Raw genomic sequence first — 19,839 nt, 5'->3', positions numbered from 1 at the left:
AGAGACCAGAAAATTGCAGATGAGCTGAAGGCCACTGTCAAAGAAACCTGGGCTTCCACACCACCTCAGCAGTGCCACAAACTGATCACCTCCATGCCACACTGAATTGAGACATTAATTAAAGCAAAAGGAGCCCATACCAAGTATTGAGTTCATGTACAGTAAATGAACATACTTTCCAGAAGGCCAACAATTCACTAAAAAAAAATTTTTTATTGGCCTTATGAAGTATTATAATTTCTTGAGATTGTGATTTGGTGGGTTTTTGTTGAATCTGAGCCTAAACCCTCACAATGAAAAGAACCAAAGACTTAAACTACTTTAGTCTGTGTGCAATGAATTTATCTTAATACAGGATTTTTTTACCCCGGTTTTAGTTCCTGTTTTCCTTATCTGGTCATGTTCCTGTCCTCTGTTCCATTAGTTCCAGGGGTTCCCCGTTTAGTTAATTTGGTTCCAGCCATTTCCAATCAGTGTCTGTGTATTTAGGTGTTCTTAGTTCTCTGTTCTGCTGTAGAATGTTTTCATTTCTCTTGTGTGTATCTCTTTGTGGGTTGAATTAAATCAAACATTTGTATTCTCCTGGATCTTCTTGTTCCTTCTCCAAGTGAAGTGTGACAATAAGATGGAGCTCTTGTGAATGACTGACCTTCCAAATGTACCCAAATATGCAAAAACTATCTGAATAAGCTTTGGTCATTTTGGCCCAAGATTGTTTTAATCAAATGGCCAATCTCTTCTGTAATGTTTAAAATATTAGCAGTGAGTGACTGATTCTGTGGTGTTCAAAGATTTTTAAAAATATTTCCTGTCAGTAATTGTTAAATTTCATCTTATCTCTTAAAAGCCTTTTAATGAAGCACTTTTTGTGGTATATCTTTTTGTAACATCGTTTTGTATCGTTGAAGTGGCTTTTTTTTACCATTTCCCAAGTGAATGCAATAGGTGTTTGTGAGGATATTTAGTTGGCTATGACTGAAGAAGGACACTTTCTAGCTGCTTCTTTCAAAATAAATGTCAATTCAATTCAATTCAAGTTTTTTTGTAAAGCGCTTTTTACGATACAAATCATTACAAAGCAACTTTACAGAAAACTATGTTTCTACAATATTAAGTAGTAGCTTATAAGTGGTGACTGTCAGTTTGTGTGCATATGACAGGATTTTTCAGAAAAATGTATACAAGACGTAGTCAGCCAGACGATGAACATTATTAACAGCAATTATTATATGATGCAGTCACACTTGTAGCAATAATTGTTAGTTCTGTTTGTTGATTCAGGGTTAGCATCATCTGAGGTCCTCTGAGGGGTCAGCATTATTTCTTCACAGGTGTTCTGGATCTTGTGTATATAGAGACATAATTAGTGTAGCTGCTGTTCCAACAAAGTAAAATTAATTAGTTTAACCCAAGCTAAAGAATAAGAATGCGCATTTGATCAGATGCAACTGCAGTCACAATTTAAGAGATACATTATTCGAATGCTTGGCGAAAGAGATGCGTTTTTAATCTAGATTTAAACAGAGAGAGTGTGTCTGAACTCCGAACATTATCAGGAAGGCTATTCCAGAGTTTAGGAGCCAAATGTGAAAAAGCTCTACCTTCTTTAGTGGACTTTGCTATCCTAGGAACTACCAAAAGTCCAGTGTTTTGTGACCTTAGGGAGCGTGATGGATTGTAACGTGGTAGAAGGCTAGTTAGGTACGCAGGAGCTAAACCATTTAGGGCCTTATAGGTAAGTAATGATAATTTGTAACTGATACCGAACTTAATAGGTAGCCAGTGCAGAGACTGTAAGATTGAGGTAATAGGATCATATTTTCTTGACATGGTAAGGACTCCTGTATTTTGGACTACCTGTAGCTTTTTTATTGAAGATGCAGGACAACCACCTAGAAGTGCATAATAATAGTCCAGTCTAGAGGTCATGAATGCATGAACTAGCTTTTCTGCATCAGAAACAGGTAACATGTTTCGTAGCATGGCAATGTTTCAAAGATGGAAGAATGCAGTTTTTGTAACATGGGAAATATATTTGCTGTCTAATTTAACACCCAGATTTTGACTGTAGAGGATTTAACAGTACATCCGTCTAGTTGCAAATTGTAATCTACAAGATTCTGTGTACTATTTTTTGGTCCAATAATTAATATCTCTGTCTTATCCGAATTTAATAGGATACAAATTATTGGTCATCCAATCTTTTACATTTATAACACACTCTGTTAGCTTAGATAATTTAGAAGTTTCACCTGGTCTTGTTGAGAAATATAGCTGAGTTCATCAGCATAACAGTGGAAACTAATACCGTATTTTCTAATAATATTACCAAGGGGCCACATGTATGTTGAAAATAGAAAGGAACCTAGAACGGATCCTTGTGGCACTCCATGTTTAACTGGTGATAAATGAGATGACTTCCCATTTAAATAAAATGTTAGCGATCATAAAGGTAGGATCTAAACCATCTTAGAGCCTGCCTTTGAATACCTGTATGGTTTTGTAATCTATCTATGAGTATGTCATGATCTATGGTGTTGAATGCAGCACTAAGATCAAGTAAAACTAGCAATGAGATGCAGCCTTGATCTGACGCAAGAAGCAGGTCATTTGTAATTTTATCAAGTGCAGTTTCTGTGTAAATATTTCCACTCAGTGATGTAGATATGTTTTACTGTAAATATTGAGACAAGCAGAAGAAATAATGATTTTAAACAACCTTTTGCTGGAAATACCCTCAAACAAATGTGTGTTTCAGTTTCTGGTGTGAAAAAATGGAATTTTCTAGAAAATGATTTAAAATGTTGTTCAAATATTCTTCAATTTAAATATAAGTATAAACAGAAGATATTTAATTTGTACGGAGATGAATATGAAAATCATTAAAACTATAACAACAATGATGGTTTCGTCATTGTTTTGTTGCTGGAGTTGTCATTATTGCATTGTTGTTGTTTTTTTTTTGTTTTTTTTTTTTTGTTTTTTTGTTTGTTTTTTTTTTTTTATATATGTCATGTCAGTGAGGCCATCTAATTTGTAATTTGTAATTTTCTTAATATAAGAATGGGGTAGGAGTTTATAAGATTTTTTTTCTTCATCTTACTCCTGTTCTTCTTGTCATGGAATGTAATTTTGTGTGTTTGTTGGTTTGTTGTTGTGGTATTTTGTGTTGCATTACCATGAAAAGAGAATAAATAAATGAAATGAAAATGAAAAATATGTGGGGGCGTGTTTAAACAAGGCATTTTAGTGGGTGTGGCAGAGTCTTAACTTTGATAAAGAATATCTCTTTGGATTTGAGTCTTTGCAACTTCACAGATCTTCTTTATGCACCAAGAGCTTGTTACATTTCAAAGAGAAAGGAAAATTTTTAATCACATCATATGACCGCTTTAAACTCATTATATTCCAAACTAGTTCATAACCTAAAACAATCATCCCTTTTTTGAACAACAGTGAGCTACTAAAGACTAAAGTGGTACCTGTGGGCAAATGAGTCAGATAAAATGACTGCTCTAATTTCATAATCCGTATAAACTAATTTAGTAATGGGCCATCTGGAACATTCACATATCTCTTTCATTCAGATTGATCTGAGAGCCTGATTAAAATTTAAAGTGAATCCCCCCCACCCAGAAGCTATTTGCTGTCCAGCAGTAATGCATGGTTTGGATAAACTGAGACAAGATACAGTTTAAGCTTGGCTTGAAAACTTTGAATTAATTCCTCAGGTAGGACAGACACCTGCTCAATTTTCTGTGTATTTTGATGTGACCTTAGACAATTCATTTTAGGATTGCTCCATGTATGAGACACTTGGTGAGTGCCTTTCTTTAGGCACTTACATGAATATATGAGCATTCACAAAGTGTGTCCCCTGCTTCTCTGTGTGATCGCCACTGTCTTGTGAAGAGACAGCTCATCTGTTCAGGGTGCCACATAAAAGGCCAGACACTTGTTGGGTTTTGGTGGGCTCCATCTGCTTCAGGATCTTAAAATAGCTTCTGCACAGATATTCATGGTGGCATTCCTGAACATTTCTGCAGTGCTGTAGTGCAGTAGAATCCATGAAAGGTTACAGATTGGAATTCATGAAATAAATGCATGAATGGAATGCATGACAAAAACTAAGTAAGAATTTACTGGTATTACTATACTTGTGGGGGTGAATGAGGACTCTCCATAGGCACAATGGTTTGTATACTGTATAAACTGTATTTATCACCCTATATATACCAACCCTTCACCAAAATCTAGAAAACTTTTAGATTAAAAAAAAAACAATTTGATGTATTTTTTTTTTTTTACGTATTTTGAATTACGGGGACACAGTGTCCTCTTAAACCACCTTCGCATTGTAATACCTCTATCATACCCATGTAATTGTAAAAATACGTGTCTCCATAAACCATCCAAATCAGTGCACAAGTCAAAAGTAGTCTTCTTAATATTCACGGATCATTTATATTAATAGTTTCTTATGTGTTATTTATTAACAGTAAACATTAATTGTAAACTTTTCTTGTTGTTCATTTGCCTTCAGTGTCTACAGCTCTTTAGGATTTCAGATTGTTAAATAAACTCCTAAGACATCTAGTGCTGCATTTACATTAATGTGACCTCATCAGAGAGGAAAGACTATTTAATTCAAATAAGCTTTAATTCTATGCCAAACGCATCGCCAACTATCTTCCTGTCACCACTGTCCCCCCAATACACACAGATCAGAATAAATCTCAGCCTCAAGGAGTGATTTAATCAAATATACTGATGAGGCAGACAGGAGGGCAAGCAAAATCTAATTCTCATTTGTCTCCAATGACAACAAACACTGAATCAATCCCCAGACGCCTTCGCCCTTTTCTAATTTTCACCCATGCTCAATAAAGGAAATTAGCAAATTTCATCCTGAGTGCTTCAGATAATTGGCTTCTTTTGATTCATATGTTTTCACAGACAAACAAGCACATACATGTCATAGTAAAATGTTTCTTATCAATTAAATAATGCTGTCAAATAGATTAGATTCACACATTTATTTCCATATTGGTCTAAACACAAATATATTCATGAGAAAGAGAATAGTAAAATATCATTCTTTAACATAAACATTAGTCCAGGTATCAATCATCATATGCACAGATGTGTAATTACTAATATTAGTAATTACACATCTGTGCATATGATGATTGATACCTGGACTGGATATATATATATATAAAACAAAACTAATGCACACAGCAAGACATCCATCATGAATCAATGTCTGATTCTCACAAAATCAAAGGGTTGAGAGCAGTTTTAAATAAAAAAAAGTGAAGGTGAGATTTGAAAAATGCATGGGCAATATAGAAAATATAGAAAAAATAAAAATTTCCATTTCCTCGCAGTTCCAGACGAAATTACAGCTTCCAGCAAATCTCTGATCCCTTGAGAAGCTCTGCCACATTGCGTGCCATTTTTAGAAGAGAAGATGGTATCTTTTACATCCAGGCCGTATGCTGGCGGTTTGGGATATAGGCTGTGCTTTTTTTTTTTCAGTTCACATTACCAGACATTCATTTTAAGACACCTGTGTCACCCCTCATAAACCAAGGTGTCAGTGACCTCTATGGCATCAAATGAAGATTCATTTAGATGTATGTGGATTCATTTAGATCTATGTGGAATATCATAGTGGCAATGCATGTGATGGGCTGAAAACTGACTTTTAGATTATCAAAATAAATTATTCTGTTTTGGCGTTTGGCATGGTAGGCTTTTTTTTTAATAATAAGCATTGTTTAATATGTCAGTCACTGTGCCCCATAATAATAAAAAAGGATGGATTATAATGGTTTCTTGAATGACATCTCACTGCGAACTGAAGGGAACTCAATGTGAGTTTGATATATTGCTAGCCAGAATTTCACATCAATTAATGTACTGTATTAAATTGCAGAGGCTGAGTTTAAAAGCACATGCATCAAAAACATACATCCCTGAGTTCTTTCTGTCTGCAGTATCAGTGAATGCAGTTTATGAAAATGTTTTGAAATTCTCCTATTGATCTTCATAGGACCAAATGTTTTAGTGTCACAGTTTGTGATGCCTATACTCTATTAAATTATGTTCAATGTCCTGTCTACTTTTTTTTAAAAAGTATATTATTTTATTAATTTATATAATTATTTATTTTGAAAAATACCTGAACTTAATGCTGTATGTTGCTTTATGATTTAGAAGTCATACTAAAAATAATTTATGATGTGTCAGAAATATCAAATGACTACTTATGAAATGATCAGATATCATCTGCTGCATACTGCCGATCATTAACATACATCATATATCAAGCTATCTCATTAATAGCCTATGACATAATGGAGAACTGAATTAAAGTAAGATCATCAAATCACTACAAATCATTCCATACTCTAGAAAACAGTATTTTATTTCTTGTACCAGACTGTCAGGGTTTGCAAGGGAGGAACTCAGGTGCAGACAGGAAGTAACTCAACACAGGATTTATTATACAAAAAGGGAAAACAAAAACCCACGAGGGGGAAAACAAGGGCTAGGGTAGACACTAAATAATTCTACAAAACTCAATAAACAAGGCAAACAAAGACTCTGAACACCAACTACTAACAAACACTCACTGCAAGACAAAAGACTTCTTAGAGGAATAATCTCAGACGAGGTACAATCACGAATGATGAACACAATGAACCGACGCCAGACAGAGCACACTAGGAGATCTAAATAGGGGGAACAATCAAGACACGACAGGTGGCACAGATGGGACAATCAAGACACGACTAGGTTAACAAGGGGGGCGGGGCAAGGGAACGAGACAACACAAACACGGGTCTGTCATGATCCTGCCTCAAGACTAGGAAAAATCAAGGACACGAGGGCAGAATCATGACACCAGACATTTAAAAATGGTTTTGTCCTCTTTTGTAAGGCCCGAGGGATAAAATAAAAGCAGCCAATATGAAAGCAAATCCCAAAATAAATTAATATCAAATTACTAGAGAGAGAGAGAGAGATATTTTTTTTTATTTTTTTTTTTTACATTGGTAATGTAGTCAGCACAGAGATTTTATATTGTGGTCCAGTCCAGTTGACATCAAATGTGTATCAATGTAGGCTAAATCTACAAAAGAGGTAAATGAGGTTAGCTCAGTTTAGGAAGTGAAGCCAACAGCATGACAGTCCCTTCAGCACACACCACTATCTATCTATCTCACATGCAGGACAGTTGTACTGCACCCACTCAAAATTCAACCCGCCCATTTGAATGAAAGTTTCCTAGTAGCTAACATTTCGATCTTAATAGTGACAGTCTTTGCCTACCTGAAAATGTTAACAGTATAGACTACTTCTATCTCGGGTAACCATATATATATATATATATATATATATATATATATATATATATATATATATATATATATATATATATATATATATATATATCAATATATATATATATATATATATATATATATATATATATGTATATATATATATATATATATATATATATATATATATCAATATATATATCAATATATATATATATATATATATATATCAATATATATATATATATATATATATATATGTATATATATATATATATATATATATATATATATATCAATATATATATCAATATATATATATATATCAATATATATATCAATATATATATATATATATATATATATACATATATATATACATATATATACATATATATATATATATATATATATATATAACTATTATTTTAAATGACTGTAATGATGAATATGCATTGAGACTCGGCGTTCTTTAAGACCACGCGCGCGCGTAGCCTCGTGTGAACGCAGGACTGTATTTCTGACAGGGTTCAGCTGAGCTTCAGAACGAGGATGTGTGCGCGCGAGCAGAAGTGCTGGCTGGGAGATGTGAAGTGTAGATTTGTTAAGCTGCTGTCGGTGAGGCTGAAGAACACGCATGGACTAAACGGACAGAATTAAACACTTCACAATATGAAGACGCGAACGGTAGAGCAAACTCCTGCCTCAAGACTAGGAAAAATCAAGGACACGAGGGCAGAATCATGACACCAGACATTTAAAAATGGTTTTGTCCTCTTTTGTAAGGCCCGAGGGATAAAATAAAAGCAGCCAATATGAAAGCAAATCCCAAAATAAATTAATATCAAATTACTAGAGAGAGAGAGAGAGATATTTTTTTTTATTTTTTTTTTTTACATTGGTAATGTAGTCAGCACAGAGATTTTATATTGTGGTCCAGTCCAGTTGACATCAAATGTGTATCAATGTAGGCTAAATCTACAAAAGAGGTAAATGAGGTTAGCTCAGTTTAGGAAGTGAAGCCAACAGCATGACAGTCCCTTCAGCACACACCACTATCTATCTATCTCACATGCAGGACAGTTGTACTGCACCCACTCAAAATTCAACCCGCCCATTTGAATGAAAGTTTCCTAGTAGCTAACATTTCGATCTTAATAGTGACAGTCTTTGCCTACCTGAAAATGTTAACAGTATAGACTACTTCTATCTCGGGTAACCATATATATATATATATATATATATATATATATATATATATATATATATATATATATATATATATATATATATATATCAATATATATATATATATATATATATATATATGTATATATATATATATATATATATATATATATATATATATATCAATATATATATATATATCAATATATATATCAATATATATATATATATATATATATACATATATATATACATATATATACATATATATATATATATATATATATATATATATATAACTATTATTTTAAATGACTGTAATGATGAATATGCATTGAGACTCGGCGTTCTTTAAGACCACGCGCGCGCGTAGCCTCGTGTGAACGCAGGACTGTATTTCTGACAGGGTTCAGCTGAGCTTCAGAACGAGGATGTGTGCGCGCGAGCAGAAGTGCTGGCTGGGAGATGTGAAGTGTAGATTTGTTAAGCTGCTGTCGGTGAGGCTGAAGAACACGCATGGACTAAACGGACAGAATTAAACACTTCACAATATGAAGACGCGAACGGTAGAGCAAACTCTCTCTGACATCATACAGTAACTTTACAAACATTTACCATGGTAGCCTATGTAGTTCCGCCACGGTGTCGTATTACTCGAGTTATTGTTGAAAACGCAAAAAGTCATCAGTGATGAGTATGACATTTTCTCCAGACTTTAAGAATCTGTACGAAGTATTAGACCGATCCTGTTTTGGAGGAAACTGCGGTTGCCATGGTAAACTGTTGTAGGCATGATTTCAATGAATTTACTACAGATGCCTGGATGATTAATATATCAAATAGAGGTACGAATATGTTGCCAAATTAATGTTTGGTGAGCACGTTTTTGTATTGCTTAGTATGAATGATACAATTCAATGCAATTAAATTTAAATATAAATAATATAAATGTCAAATATAAATGTAAATTCATGTTTGGGATGTTTTATTTATTGTTTCATTATTTTGTTTAATTTAATAATTTTCATATGTTTTAATTTGTAAAAAAAAAAAAAAAAAAAGCCACAGTGATGCTTAGATGGATAATGAAATTATAAAACATTTTAACTTGCAATCAAACTGCACTGTAAAATCACAACAGGGAGCTTTTAAATTTAATGCAAATGTATATACACACACACACACACACACACACACACACACACATATATATATATATATATATATATATATATAAATTAAGACTACCTGCTTATTTGGTTCATTGAAAACTTAATTTGAAAGCTATGTTTCAAAATGTTTTTTATGTATATTGTGGTAAATATTAACATCTCATTCATGCTTCATTCAATGAACCTTCATTTACCGATGCATCTGTCAGCAGAAGCATTGATGAAGGATAATCTGAGCATCCTCAATAACAGTTTCTTGTTCCTTTTTTTTCAGCGTCATGGGATCATATTGATTGGTCTTGTAAGCGTTCTTACAAGCTTATTGTTCCTGTACAACAGCAGTTTTACTGACACACCAGAAGATCAGCTGCAGTCAGATGGACATCAGGTGGACATTCTACAACAGCAAACATCCCACTTAGAAGGATACAGCAGCATCGCTGATCATAAGGTGAGTTGCTTTCATTAAGTGTGTAAAATGCAATCAAGCACTAAAATGATTAATATGGCACTTAATTTACTAAACTAAATTTAGAAACTAACTGAGATGAAAACCTTAAAAAATATATTTCTCACTCATGCATAAGCCCTATTAACATGACTTTGGTTCAAGACATTTGGATAACTTAAATATGAAGAATCCTTATATTTTTTTATCAAACTATTTTTATGCTGTTACTTTTCTCCTTAGTCATCAAATAATATCCTCAGACAGATAAGCATTATTATATTGGCACTGGCATCACATGACATGCAGTGCACTATAATATTCAGAAGACTTGGCCATTTTTCTTTTTTGTGTCTCCTGTCTCTCTGCAGTTTTTCATGATAAATCAGGTGCAGGCCTTTAAAGCCTTTTAAATTACACCATCCAAGGGATGCTATAATTTCTTCCTTCACTCCTGATCAGATAAAGTGGGAAGCTGCGAGCAGTTGTTGTCAAGCTTTGGCCTCATCTTGAGGCATTGTAATCACCAGAACTATGAAGGATGTAAATCTGTCTCTTGGTTCTCTCCCTCTCTTCTCTTCCCCTCCTTCACCTGTGCTCTATAATGTCACCAGGGATTTGGTTTAACACTACAACTGTGCAGAAATGCTATTTACTCCGCATGGGTGTTAAAAATTCACATATAGTTATATGTACATAGTGTGCGTAATGAGAGATTGCACACTGATTACTTGCATAAGTATATCAGGTAAACATGGATGATGTATTTTGGTAATTACAGGGCTAGTTCACCTGAAAATGAAAGCTCTGCATCATTTACTCACACCCCATGTGCTTTCTTTCTTTTGTGGAAGATAAAGGACATTTTTGATTAATGTTTACACTGCTCTCCTCTATACAGTGAAGTGGATGGGGACCAGGGTGTGTCAAGCTTTAAAAAGAAGCTCTGGAAAGCATCATTATGCACTATATATTCCAGGGCTTCTGAAGCCTTATAATAGAATTGTGTCAGAAACAGAAGTACGTAGTGTAAAGCTCTACAGTCACGGTCACCATTCACTTTCATTGACTGGAAAAGAGCAGCTTGGACATTCTGCTATAAATTACACTTTTTGTTTTCTACAGTATATACAGAGGGACTATTGTGACATGAGAGTGAATAAATGATGATAGAACTTGTATTTTTGGGTGAACTATGCCTTTATTATTTGTATGATGAAATATAAAGCATCTAAGTATAAGACATGTAAGAGAGCCGTGTTCTTGTTAGTGATTTAAAAAACATCTTTTTGACATCTTTTTCATCTTTAGATTTGACATGACAATACCTGTGCTCATCAAAGCAGGAAGTAATCTTCAAAGTCGGTCTCATTGTCATAAGGCATGTCTGTCATACTTCTCACTGACAGACACGGCTCTCAGGTCTACCAGTTCTCATTAGTTAAAAAAGAGCACTCCTATCCGAGCTAATAAGAGCTCCGGGATTCAGAGCCAGATTTTAATGGATACTCCATGGAAGTAATTTTGTAGCAGTCAGAAGCGGAAGATTTGCTCGTATTAGTGCAAATGAACAGCCAGTGTGGAAGATCGCTAAATGAACATTGCCTACAAGTCTTCATCAGATATCACATCCATTTTCTAACCATCAGGGGAAGGAAATAGTTATCCAATTTCACTCCATTTTGAAGAATATTTGGAAAACATTAAGAGGAAAAAGAAATATTGGTGGATGTTGGATATTTATGAACTTGTTTTGGATATTTAATTGGCATGCTCATATTACCTTTACCGTCATCTAACACTCAATTGCATCTTTAAAAACTATAATAATTTAATATTGTTAAATGCAATGTTTTTCCATAAAGGATAATGGCCCGAATCCATTTTTTTTTCTCTCAGAACTATTCTCAAAAATAGATTGCTATTAGAGTAATTATGATCATATTTCCCACTGGAGAGAGCTTAAGAATGAGGATGTTAATGAGAGAATAATAAGTGTGGATGGTTATTTACTGGGCCTGATTTGCTTGCTCTCCACTGGACTATTATCTCCATGGAAACAACCCTGTTTATCTCTGCAGAAGAAATCTAATAGCGTCTCTATGGCTAAGAGGCAGAGATACCTGCATAGGGAAAGTGCAGCTTCACTTGCTTTATAAATGAATTATCTTACACAGTGGCAGCTCTTTTGGATTACTGTTTTGTCTCAACCCCATTTTGGCCCTTTTGTCTTGAAGTCATGTGCACAAATTAGTCATTTTAGCTCAACTATAAATAGGATTAAGCATTTTTGTGCAAAAATAGTCCAATGCAATGTTTTTAGAGTACATTTAGTGTGAGGATACACACATTTCCTGCCCCATTTTTTACAGTTTGTTAATCGGGTGGATTGATTTTGACTGACATATTGATAAAAAAGATTCAATCTGGATTCATGTTGAGCATGTTATGCTATACTTTAGTTTTAAGACACTCTGTAGGCTCTAGGCAAATGTTCAATGTTCAATGCCTTAGTGTTGATTATGCTAGAGAGATTCAATAATGGAGCTAAAGGTAACAATAAAGGGAAAGGGAGTCTTTGTGGAGCAGGCACTTTGATCTGTTCTGCCCTTTCAGTGCGTTTCCATGCATTCGTTTTGGGGGTAATCTCATTCACATTGTTAGATCATGTCTCCAGCCCCGGATGTCAGATCCTGTCCGAAAATACCCATTTGGAACAAGTAGTTAGCAAAATTGTCTAATATCCAAAACCCAGTAACAGCAAGTCTTGGTAACCAAAACTGTATTAGCAGTCTTCTATCAGCCAAGAGGTTGACTGAGCCAAGCCAGTTAAGACACCATGATAGATATGATAAAAAAGGAGCAAAGTTTATCGAATAGTCTTGGTTCTTCGTCTGATGAACAGAACACCAATCCAACAAATGTTAATGTTTTAAATGATTCCAGAGTGGCCCCAATATTGATCTAATCTACATGTCCCCATTTAGATAAAAAGAAATATGAAACTCAGTTAAGTTTGGCTACCTGTTAATACAGAACTTCAGCTAAATTTTAGACTGCTCTTCAATATTGTCTAAGATGTATGATGAACAACATTCAGTTAAAGTCACTTTAAATGTTTCACTCTGTGAGTTTGGACAATTGGTATTTCCTAAAAATCATTGTAAAACATATTCTTATTTCAGATTTTCTGTGCTTTTACCTTTTTTTTTATAACTTTTATTACTTTTAACACCATTTTCTCATCAAATAATCTCTTGTTGTCTCAGCATTAGGATTTTCTGTGCCCTATTTTCTCAAGTTGTCTGGCAGGTTTATCAAATTGAAACAAGAAACATTTAGATTGTGGAGTGGCAGTCAGTTGGTACGCTGCCAAATTTACCCATGTTACTTAGAAATCAAATCAGATTGTGGTAATAAATGTGCAACAATTCCTTGAGGTTTGATCAAAATTACGTCGCTATGACCTTCTGTAGCCATGGATAAATCATTGAATCCACATCAACATCATGTTTTTGACAATATCAGATGATGATTAAAACCACCAAATGATTGGCCTTTTTTAATTGTACTGTATATAACGATTAAAATAACATTGTATGTTTGTTAAAAACCAAAGCAAATAACTAAAGTCTAATTCAGTTTCTTTTCAGTCATGTATCTTTGAAAATATTTAAAAGTCAGAAGCAATATGTAGCGTATCTTAGGACATTATTAATATAAAACGTCTAGTATCTCTTTTGCAGCTCAGAATGTGTCAGTAGTCTGATCTTATAAATGTATTATATTTATTATTATTAAAGATAAACAAAGACCATAGAAACCATTAGGCTGGCGATTAAACTGTAGTCTGGTGTAAGCAATCAACCCCCACCCTGTATCTCCATCATGAGGTTGGCCCCCTAGGGTCTTTCTCGTGACTTCTTCATACAGCATTTCCCTCAGGCTCATTCAAAATGAACGAGCTAATTCACAATGTATCCATCTGTTTTTCCATAATAAGTCTACATCTCCTACATCTGAACGCCGGGGTAGCTAGTAAATCAACTATTTACCTTGGCACAGTGCAGTGTCTGTCCTTTGTTCTAGAGGGGTTTTCATGCATCCAAGCCTGGATTTTTAAACCTTTTTACTGCTTTAGTTAAAACCATTCAGTATATCAGTATTTAGACAGTAGTGCCTGTTGATAGTGAAATTCTGTCAACTACCAAACCATCCTAATAACCTTTGCATTTCATAACAAGTTATATTTTCACATTAAAATTGACAAAACAGCCCTGAGGGTGCAGGTTTTCCCCAACTAAATAGAATAGAGTTTGCAAATTGTGTTTTTAACATCACACATCCATTAACTTTTTCCACCTAAAATCCCTTGGCCCATATTGTTTAAACATTAACACATTTAAAACGGCTAACAGAGTCACTAAAAACCATTGTTGTTCTAGAAATGTCTCAAATGACCAGTTTCTCATGTCATTGAACCTTTGTAAAATAAGCTGATGAAATGGCTCCCTCTCAGAGCCTTAGACGAGATGATCATTTCACACTGTGCTGAGAAACTTAGCCTTACTTAGCATTCTGTTTGATCTGACAGATATCTTTTAACCCCTTCAGATTTTCTGTTGTCACTAGGTTACCTGAGATCATCTTTCTGCACTGTGATTGTATATTTAGCAACTATTCATTGAGTACTACTGCTGCTGATTTCTTCTCATCTCTTAATCATGAAGACAAATAGCCCTTCAAACCACACAAAATATTATAATACAAAAACAATACTTTAATATAATTGAATAATCAATAAATAAATCAATGAAATGAGTATAAAAATGGTTATTTATATATTATACTATATTATACAAATACATTAACATTGCCATATCCATCAACATGATGGATATGGCAACATTGCCATGATTGAAATTATTATATAATTAAATGGAATGATAAAATGATTAAATTATTATACATGAATGAATGATGAATAAATAAATAAATAAATAAATAAATATTTATTTGTCTTCTCATCATTGTCTCCATCCTCAGCCTCTTAGGATGCATTGCAAAAGCTGTGCCTTAGTGACCAGCTCTGGTCACATGACCGGAAGTGGTCGAGGTGCAGAGATTGACCGCAAGGAGTGCGTCATCCGTATGAATGATGCCCCAACACGAGGCTACCAGAGGGACGTGGGCCAGCGAACGAGTCTGCGTGTGGTCGCACACTCCAGCATGCAACGTGTGCTACGAAACCGACACGAGCTACTCAACTCCAGCCAGAACACCTTCTTTATCTTCTGGGGGCCTGGAAACTACATGCGACAAGACGGTAAAGGCCTTGTCTACAACAACCTGCGTCTGCTGAAGCAGATGATGCCGAAACTACAGGTGTACGTCATCTCGAGGTTAAAGATGCTGCATTTTGATGAGCTCTTTAAGAAGGAAACAGGGAAAGATAGGTAAGGATGGTTATGTTTCTTTGTGTCATAATCGCATTATAATGTAATGTTTCTTACCTAATCACATTATCTCTCTTGATTCGCACCACTTGCAGCAAAATACCGTAGAAACTATTTGGAGTTCTTTGTTTTATAAGAGGACTTCTGCAGATCTTTATTGTGTTCAGGTCCTTCAGTAAATAGAAAACACAAAAATATTTTGACAGTTTTATGAAAAGGCAAATTTTGTTCTGTAAATGAAATACAAAAAAAAAACGACTTGACCCAGAATGACTTTATATTTATGTCACGCTGTCAGTCTCTGTTTTCCTGGGTGTTCCCTAGTGAGCTCACTTCTCCTTAGGCACTTTAATTCCTCTAGTCTGGTTCTGTCTTCACAGTAATTGCACTCCAATTAAATCGCACAGGTGCTGACAATCCTTTGTCATTAGTCTCCCTACGTTTCATCCGGTTTCCTCTTTTGTTTTGGTTTTTGTTTGTCTCCCATGACTGTTTATTTTTTCTTTACCTTTTTGTTACAATAAACCATACTTGCATTTGTATCCTACCCTCTCCTTGTGTTTCTCCTAAACACCAACCGTCACAATTTATGACTCAAAAAGAAAATTTTGTAAAATTAGGAATTTTGACATTTGTAAAAAAAAACTTAAATACCAACATGAAACTATTTGCAAAACATCATTACCGTAGTTGTGTACAATCATGTGTAGTCATTTTTTTATTTATTTTATTTTAGTAACATTTAATTAACCATTTTAATTTTTAAGTTATTGATCATATTATTTGATTTTAAATCACTTGCAAGACACTGTAGAAACTATAAGATATTGCTGTGTACAATTTCAAAATTGTATAATATTGAATAAACTACAGTATTATTATTTGTAAAACCAAATTATTATATTTAAAAAATGTAATTGACTAGTTTAAGTTACCTGACCAATGAGTAAATAAACTATTAAAAAACTTTATTTTCTAAGACTTTACTATAGTATCATTGTATTTGTAAAACCAAATTAGAATATTTTAAATGTATTTGATTCATTTGAATGAATGAACGAACGAATGAATGATAAATTAATTAATAAATGAAATTTTATTATCTCTCTAGATTTTGTCCCATTTGCTAAAAACATTGTCAAAACGATATACTTTATTTAAATATATAAATTAAATATACGAAAATGTATATTTAATCATATACATTTATATATGAATATATAAATGAACAATTTATTATTTGGATTACTAGAAACTATTTAAAAACTATATACTTTAAGTTATAAGACCTTACTATAGTATCAATGTATTTGTAAAACCAAATTAGCAAATTTCTAATGTAATTGGTTTATTTGAATAAATTAATGAATTAATGATAAACAAATGAATAATTAAATAAAATGTGATTATCTAATTTTAAAATACAGATAATATATATTTTTTTATCCTAAGTGTTCATAGTTATCAGGAGGATGAACCTTCAACTGGTAAAATTATATAGTAGTTAACTCTGAAAATTACAAATATTTATTTCCAAGTATTCTCAAAAAATAAAATTAGCTTATTTAAGAGAGGTGGAAGTACACATTTTAAATGCAGCACGTGGGGTTGTTAACTAATGTGCAGACCACCAGAGCCTGCTGGAGGCTTGGTATCACTGGCCCACAGGGCACACAGCTTGGCATCAGTACAGATTAAGGGTAAGTAGAGGATCAGTGCCAGCTGGAGACAGCTGCCAGCTGGGATGTACCCAATCACACACACACAGCTCAGGGCAAAATGCTCAAATGTTCTTAAACTCTTGAGTTTTTTTTCTGTTTGTGGATCCTTTATCTCCTTTATCTCCTTATATCGTTCTTATCCCAATCCATCTCCAATTGTGAGTCATCTAAACCATCCATTTAAACGAAAACATTGTAAACGCCAAATCTGGATCATGTGACACTGAAGTAATGGCTGCAGGGAACAGTGTCGTTTGATCATCACAGCTACATAGATGTGCTCTTTCTCTCTTGTGTTATTCAGAAAAAGGTCTAACTCATGGCTCAGCACGGGTTGGTTCACCATGGCAATCGCTGTGGAGATTTGTGACCGAATCGACGTCTATGGCATGATTCCACCTGAGTTCTGCAAGTGAGACTTTCTTTTCCACATTAACCATAATGCTGTTGGATCACTGTTGTGTATACTGTGCTTTCATTCAAACCTTGTATTTTGGTGGTTTGTGACCATTTCAGTTACACGTGTGACTCTTCTTCTCAGGTCGCCTAACCTCAAGCCATCAGTGCCGTATCACTACTACGAGCCAGCGGGGCCAGATGAGTGTAAAATGTATCTCTCGCACGAGCAGGGCCGGCACGGCAGCCACCATCGTTTCATCACTGAGAAACGTGTCTTTGCCAACTGGGCACGTATGTTCAACATACACTTCTATCAACCAGACTGGGGACCGGCACCTGTTACAAAAAATAGCACAGACTCCTGAGATTCAAACACTGGGGTGTTACTCGGACTCGGTGTCCTTTTGAGGACAAAACTTCAACATTTGAACTGGAACACATTTTGAATGAAAGTTTTCGATGATGTTCTTTGTGGAGGATCGAAACAGCAAGGTCTAATTTTGCTGAACATTTTAATTGCAAAAAGCTGTGCTGAACAAAAGTGTTCAAAGATTATGTTCAATGTGACAAGAACAAACTGTTTATTATTCACATTACTTATTAATTGTAACAGTATGATCCTCATTGGTTCGTAATTCAGAAAACTGGGTTCCTGTAATAATTATATCACATTTTCTGTTTCCAGAAATTACTAGTCTAATATCTAGGCCATGTTGTTCTCCGTGTGTAATATCATTTAAATTATACATATAGCCTCAATAATTTGTGCCACGTGGAGAGTGTCAAGCACATAATATTACAAATTTCTTCTCTCAGTGGCATCCAAAGAGAACCATTTACAAATTGTGCTTTTTCCAAATGCCACTTTTATCATAGGGCTCATTAGATTTATCAGATTTTGTTTTTGTTCATGTAAAAAATATATTTCTCTCTTAATATAAAGGTGTAAATATAGTCTTTACTCTAAATCAGAGATTCCCAGAACGAGAATATTTTTTCCCCCTTTTAACTAACTTTTTTATTGTCCTTGTCATATTACTAAACATATTTAATGTTTTAAGCTGTCTTGACACATTGACATTAACTAGCTTTAGTGAGTCATATGTTAAATTACACCCACACACACACACACACACACACACACACACACACACACACACACACACACGCACACACACACACACAGGTTAATAACCTATCCATAAAAAGTGTAATTTTCAAATGGTCATAACTCAAGAACTGTATACGTCACAAAGTGATTCCTGATAAGAAATAAAGCATTTATATTGACGGTCGGATCCCAATACACACATTTGGACTTTTTAAACATTAATGCACCCTGGCTGGCACAAATGCTGAAAAACATTCCCACATATTACCAAACCGACGACTCTGGCCATGACAGCCTGACCTTTAGAGTGAGGGACAAATGTCTTTGTTTTTTTTGCAATTCCACGCTGCTCTTCCTTCAATTCCCATTACAAAGGTTGTGTGAGAGCATATCGACTTGCTGCCTGCAACGCTGTTCATTTTACCTTTACAGCTGGAGGTTGGGGCAAATGTGGAATGCTAATGGTGTGTCACTCTGTGTTCTTGCTCAGGCTTATAGGAGCTGCCCTGCTCTGTCTAATGGGATATCATGCTATGAGTTCTGCTTATTCGCAGTGACCGGAGAATGTGCCTAGCACAACAACGACTGTCCCTCAGGAAGTCGAGGGAAATTGGAGGGCTTTAAAGGACGCTGGAGTCTGTAAATGAGGCTGACCTTTGATTCAGCTCTGCTGGCTGCTACTGTAATCAGTCACCCGAGGCAACACCGTGATTACGGATGACCTTGGATCAGGCAGGAGGCCTGGATAAAATAAACGTGTGAGTGACGGTTCGACTTGGATCCGTCTTGCATTCTCATTCTCATTTTTTTTTTTTTTTTTTACTTTCGGAGTTTACAAATGTCCTCTGCTTTACACAATATCTAAATATATAAAATATACCGTATAATGCTTTACCAAAACATTACCATGCATAATATCAGTATGTTTTACTAGTAATATTTATCTTCATTTTCTAAAAGTATACAAGCAGATTATTTAAAAGAGAGAGCAA

General features: G+C 34.5%; 1 protein-coding gene across 2 annotated transcripts; it reads left to right on the top strand.

Moving 5' to 3' along the window:
• Nucleotides 1-7,876: 7,876 nt before the first annotated feature.
• Nucleotides 7,877-18,638, top strand: LOC127963742 (alpha-N-acetylgalactosaminide alpha-2,6-sialyltransferase 5). Of its 2 annotated transcripts, none has more exons than XM_052563808.1 (5): nt 7,877-8,039; nt 9,987-10,163; nt 15,207-15,616; nt 17,642-17,749; nt 17,879-18,638. In XM_052563808.1, exons 1-5 carry the CDS (start codon nt 8,025-8,027, stop codon nt 18,099-18,101), a joined length of 933 nt encoding a protein of 310 aa, XP_052419768.1. In that variant the 5' UTR covers nt 7,877-8,024; the 3' UTR covers nt 18,102-18,638. The 2 variants fall into 2 exon arrangements, with proteins under 2 accessions (XP_052419768.1, XP_052419767.1); XM_052563807.1 differs by lacking the exon at nt 7,877-8,039 and adding an exon at nt 8,945-9,106.
• Nucleotides 18,639-19,839: the final 1,201 nt, after the last annotated feature.

This window comes from Carassius gibelio, chromosome B8, assembly GCF_023724105.1.
Source record: "Carassius gibelio isolate Cgi1373 ecotype wild population from Czech Republic chromosome B8, carGib1.2-hapl.c, whole genome shotgun sequence".
In the NCBI taxonomy this organism is placed as follows: domain Eukaryota; kingdom Metazoa; phylum Chordata; class Actinopteri; order Cypriniformes; family Cyprinidae; genus Carassius; species Carassius gibelio.
The sequence above is the reverse complement of the archived record's forward strand: the minus strand, read 5'-3'. Positions and strand labels throughout refer to the sequence as shown.